A 5,949-nucleotide genomic window follows, 5' to 3' on the forward strand; every position below is an offset into this window, starting at 1 on the left:
CTTGGCCTGCTGTGTTCATCCAGCTCTACACCTTGTTATCTTTGCCATGGATAGTGTTGGGTTTACTGTGTGTTGTTGGAGCTGCACTTATCTAGGCATGTGGGAAGTATTCTATCACACTCCTGAATTGTGCTTTGTAGATGATAGACTGGCTTTCAGGGTGTAAAGAGAAACTAACAGCTAAAGAAGTTTGGATACTTCCAGTTTTCAAAGAAATAGCTCAGAGGGGTTAATGTGAATATGTATAGGACTCAAAAATATTGAATGAAACCCTGACAGTAATACAAGATAGCACGAGTTTCAAAGTTTTAATCTTCTTAGACCTGTGAGGATGAATTTCCATTTTACTCCCGCAATGGAATGTACTCATGATGTAGTGGTGAAAGTGTAATGGAGAGGTAGTTGGACAGGAGACATTTTCTGAGGGAGAGAGACTGATTAGATTTCTTACTCAAAGAGCCAGCACAGGAATGACAGATCAAATGACCTCCTGTCCCGCATGTCTCTATGAATTTGTAAAGCTTTCTTTCTTAATCTCACTTCCTTTGTTGATGACTGCGTAACTAATCAAAAATCATTTTAGTTTTTGTGGTCATTACATTAAACACTGACAGACTCAAAAGCCTCGAACACTTCATGCTCAAATCACTTACGTCACTCAGAGCTTTCTGAGCATTGGCAACTCGTCTCAGCTCTGGACTGTCACTATAAGGATAATAGAAAGTCTTTTCTTCTTCCCAGGCCTCTTTATATAATTTCTTCATGGGGAGAAAAACAATCAATATTAATTTAAGTGTGGAATGAAATCTATAACTCTAATAGCGACATGCTACCTGGCATCAAAATAATTGTTTTTTCATAAAATGAATGCCGATATTGAAAGTGGAAATGCTTCTTGCCCCTAGTACAGCAACAGTTCAAAGTAATGATCAATGAGGTATTCGGTAGCTCACTGGTGCCTTGAGTAACAGAACTTGACAAGATAAGATATGCTTTTGAAGAATTAAGAAGCTGGAAACTGTGGTCTAGTAATCTTCATTTGTCTACTTCAATTCTGATCTTGTATTTCCATTGTGTGGGTATTTTCTGTAGGAGACATTTCACTGTCGGCAAATATTATGCTTTTACCATTTTTTGATATACTTGAAATGGCTTCCCAGAAGATAATAACGAACATTTTGACCTGGAAGACTCCTAGGTGCAATTGCTCACTGATATGCCAGGGTCATAGCCACAGCGAATCGATACCACCAAAGCTGACAGGCACTGAACACCAAACAGGACCAAGCCTTAGTATGGTCTCAGAGCTAAGAGAGCACCCTAGAGCACTTCCACCAACCCCTCTCCCTCCCCCCCACCACCTACAAAAGACACCAGAATCAAAGGTAAGGGGGAGGAAAGGGGCAGTGGTGTGTGTTGTAAAATCTTCAGGTAGCAGAACTATCTCAATACACGTGCTGCCCATGAACACCTTCAATCCCCCGATGTACCCTCATCCTCTACTTACCTTTACAAAGGCCTTCTGAACACAATTTTAACATCTCCATATTTCAGAGATCTGGATCCCCAAATTTACTTGAACCCAAGCTGGACCTGCTTGCTCTGGACCAGCTAGTTGTCCCTGGTGAAGTCAAGTAAAAGAATATGATCTGCAGTGAGATCCAGGGCACCAGTACTTGCAACTTTGAGTCTCCTCCCTTGGTACTGTAACTTCTTACCAAAAGGTCTTGCTGGGTCTGGCTGAGACCTCACCTTCACAAGGCTACCCCAAAGAACTGCAAATTTTCAAAGCTCAGCTTCACTGGCAATCCATCAAAACTCACCCCAGAGTCAAACCTGCTCATTATCAGTTCAACCCCTCTCTTAGGCACCAGGGCAACTAAGTTATTCATTTGCAGAATGAATTTTGTCAGAAAGCAATGTTACAATTCTGACAAAAGATGAGGAAGATCGCAAAGGTGATACTTGCTTGGCATTTGATACTGCTTAGTTTGATTAGATTTCTTTACCGGACTGAAGTTTTCGGCAAATTTCACAGCTCGGACGAGCTCAGGAGCATCTGGTGGCAGTTGATAAACATCCTTGGTGTCTTCCCATTTCTTTTTGTACAACACCTGAAGCAGACAGTTCAGTAGATATGTCAATAGGCATAATAAGGAGATTCCACAAATTTGTATTACACAAAAAATGATTTAGGGTGTAAACCAGATCCGTTCTATGTGTTGACAGCCTAATGTTGGTGATATTACCTTGCTAACCAACTGCGAAACATTTTTGGCGTGTTCAATATCCCGGGCCGACCCATCAACGTGGCAAATCGTCTTTGCCTTGTCACCATCTGAACGATACTTGACCTTTATAATTTAAATAACAAATTAATCAGAGGGCTACCCGAGCCTGGATCATTGAGCATATTCAAGGCTGAGATAGACAGACTTTTCATCAGTAAGGGAATTAAGGATTTGGTGGGTAAGGCAGTAAAGTGGAGTTGAGGATTATCAGATCAGCCATTTCATTGAATGGCAGAGCAGACTTAATGGGCTGTGATAGGCTGCTTCTTCTCCTACATCCATGATTTTAAGGGGTTGTGGGAGTTGTAAATTCTGGTAACTACAGTAATAGAAAACTGTACTTCTAACTTTGTGACCTTTACTTGAATGAGTCTCTATGCAGTGATATGCTCAGGGTGATCAAGCTCAATTATGTACAGAAAATCGAGATTCAAGAGAAACATCTCTAGAGAGAGGTCCTTTCCATCAAATTTCAGGCGTACTCTTTTATTGGTATTTGGTCCCAATGGCATTGCTGAGCTGAAGGATAACAAATTTGCGGCAGGGATATTATCTTGTATTCATTTCATGTGTGGTAGTAATGGCAGAACCTGTCTTTCACAAATTGCTCTCTGCAGCCGTCAGTAAAGGTTACTATATAAAGCTTTTCCCATCTCAAACAGGTCTGATTTGGGGAACGCTCATCATGTCATGTAGATGCAAGGATGCTAACCTGAGTAATGCATGAATCAGAAAAGTTTCAAGTTCAAGGTGGAGCAAGGGTTAGTGCAAGTGATGGGACAGGGAGAAAAAAAGGGAACTAATTAACATTGGAAAATGTATTTTAACCAATATATAGATCAGTTTTGATAACTACAAGCCCAAATGGACAAGGCAACCTTGTCAAATCCATTTTCTTCACCTCACTCAGCTGTTCCTGAGCCTTCCGAATTCTCTTCAGCTCCGGAGTGTCTGAGATAACGGCATAGGGCTTTCCTTTCTCCTTCTCAAATTCTTCCTTGTACTTGTTCTAAAAGCAACCACATTGGTTTAAGTCAGAATTGCAAAAATCCATTGATACTGTGACAATTGTTGGGAAAAAACACACGCATTTCTCAAATGTTCATTTTGATGCTCATTGACTCTGCTCTCCCCAAGGTACAATGTCATTTCGGGTGAAAATTATTGTACTACTGACAGTGCTTCCATCACCCAGCAGGTTCTGGGGAAAGATGAGTACCTTAAAAGGTTCTACAAGCTGCAGAATGTTAATTAAACCAAAGCCAGAACCAGATAGGAATGGTTTGGTGCCATGTTGCAGATCACAACAAAACACTGGGGGTCGGCTCCGGTCCTGTCCCTTCAATGACAGCCAAAGTTCTTGGGGGACGGAAATGGAGACTTGAAAAGGGTTTCACATTAAACCATGGAAAAATACATGCTTTCATTATTTTGAAAAGTTATCACAAGTTACAAGATGAAAAATAATGCTTCACTCAGAAAACAATTGATGACTAACAGAGGAAATTAGAGTGGACATCTTGCATGCCTATTTTCCCACCTGATTTAATTTTCAACATGGTTTTTAAAAGGGCACCCAGATACCTTGTCCATTACAAAGAGGACCTGTTTAAATTGAGTCCTACATTGGTTGTAGGAAGACAATTGTAAATATTTGCCTAATCAATCAATTCAGAGATGTTATTATGCATCTCTTGAGCAGGTGGGAGTTTTTTTTATTTATTCATTCATGAGATGAGGGCATCGCTGGCCAGGCAGCATTTATTGCCCAGCCCTAATTGCCCAGAGCGCAGTTCAGAGTCAACCACATTGCTGTGGGTCTGGAGTCACATGTAGGCCAGACCAGGTAAGGATGGCAGTTCACTTCCATAAAGGGCATTAATGAACCAGATGGGTTTTTCCTGACAATCGACAATGGATTCATGGTCATCATTAGACTCTTAATTCCAGATATTTATTGAATTCAAATTTCACCATCTGCCATGGCAGGATTTGAACCAAGGTCCCCAGAACATTAGCTGGGTCTCTGGATTAACAGTACAGCGATAATACCACTAGGCCATCGCCTCCCATATTTAGACACAAGCCTACTGGCTCAGAGGTAGGGACACTACCACTGCACCACAAGAGCCTCAAGGACCACAACTGTAACTTTAATGTACAAATGGGCTGTGAGTCTGTTGAATGAGGTAATCTATTAGTTAACCATGTAACCATTTATTGGTTAGTAACTACAGCTTACAGAGTCTGATACGGGAAAATAAACTGGCTTTTTTCAGACTTGAGGTACATTTTACCGCAGAGAATAGGACAGCTGTTCAGTTGCCTATTGTTGGCAGGCAGAAGGCCTTTGTCATCAACAAGTGGCCATCATTTCATTGACCAATCAGCCATTTATTATCAGCTGAATTTCCATTGTACACATTCCTTTATCTCCAACATTCCTGGTTAACCTCACTCACTGCTCAGTCATATAACAGCGTGAACAGCAATAGCAATGGGTGTCAGGTAACTTTATTTTAAAATGTGTAGGATATCCTTCCACAACCCTTGGATTTTAAAGTCTTAATGTCTTAATGCACAGAGCATTTACAATAAGATAGATGAATTAGCAGCACAAATAAATATAAATGGTCTTGATATAGTTGTGATTACAGAGACATGGCTGCAAGGTAACCAAGGACAGGAAGAGAAAAACCAGAGGTACTTATTATTAAGGATGGACAGACAAAGGAAGGGACATTGTTAATAAAGGATGAATTCAATGCAATAGTGAGGAAGTGTCACAGAAAATCATGGTGTGAAATCTGTGGAGATGGAGATAAGAAATACCATAGAGCAGAAGGAATGGTTGGGGGGATTGTCTCTAGGTCCCCAAACAGTAGTGGAGATTTAAGGGAAGGTATTAAACAAGAAATGAGAGATGCATGTAATAAGGGTACAACTGTAATCACATGAGACTTTAATTTACATATAGGTTGGGTAAACCACACTAGCAATGGTGTTGTGGAGGAACATTTCCTGGAGTGTATACATGACAGTTTTTTTAGACCAACCATTGAGAAAGCAACCAGAGAACAGGTCAATTTAGGCTGATTACTATACAATTATCAATCTTATTACATAGGGTTCCTTGGGCTTAAAGGGGTGAATGGCCTATTCCTGCTCCTAGTTTCTAGTTTGTAAGCATGTTATTTGGCCAACTATTTTACAAAAGAAAAACAAAGCATATTTATAGTAATGTCTTCTCTTGACAATTCTCATTGTACCAACTCAATGTGCTTCAATACTACAAGTTGTTTATTTAATATCTTAGACGTAAGTGGGCAAAGCTCATTTGGTGCTTCTGAAACTTAACCAATAAATGTATACACGAAGTATGCAATTCAAATTTCTTACCGAACTGAACAGGTCCTTCATCTTATCACTGTGTTCAAGGTAAGGAGTTGAAAACTTTGACTTGTCTACCTTCTTCCTCCTTCTCACTTCTCTGACAGGTAGACCTGAGCCAGACTTATGAACCTTATACAATGAATAAATTATTATTAGCTCTACACAATAAACTAAAAAAAATAAACTTTCAATAATCAGTTAACTTGTCACTTATGCTTACCTCTTGAACAACCGTGTATGGTTGTGTAACCTGTGAGAAAGAAAA

General features: G+C 40.0%; 1 protein-coding gene across 1 annotated transcript in view; it reads right to left on the reverse strand.

Annotated features, from left to right (window-relative positions):
- Nucleotides 1-5,949, reverse strand: part of neb (nebulin) — a 255,644-nt gene that overhangs the window by 231,689 nt on the left and 18,006 nt on the right. Inside the window, exons 6-11 of the mRNA XM_048598817.1 lie at nucleotides 5,905-5,934; nucleotides 5,691-5,813; nucleotides 3,193-3,300; nucleotides 2,250-2,354; nucleotides 2,010-2,114; nucleotides 654-758 (exon numbers count right to left, since the gene is read on the reverse strand). Of these exons, the coding sequence (XP_048454774.1) occupies nucleotides 654-758; nucleotides 2,010-2,114; nucleotides 2,250-2,354; nucleotides 3,193-3,300; nucleotides 5,691-5,813; nucleotides 5,905-5,934 (576 nt within the window). The remainder of the gene's footprint in view (nucleotides 1-653; nucleotides 759-2,009; nucleotides 2,115-2,249; nucleotides 2,355-3,192; nucleotides 3,301-5,690; nucleotides 5,814-5,904; nucleotides 5,935-5,949) is intronic.

Source organism: Rhincodon typus, chromosome 7, assembly GCF_021869965.1.
Source record: "Rhincodon typus isolate 14 chromosome 7, sRhiTyp1.1, whole genome shotgun sequence".
Taxonomy (NCBI): domain Eukaryota; kingdom Metazoa; phylum Chordata; class Chondrichthyes; order Orectolobiformes; family Rhincodontidae; genus Rhincodon; species Rhincodon typus.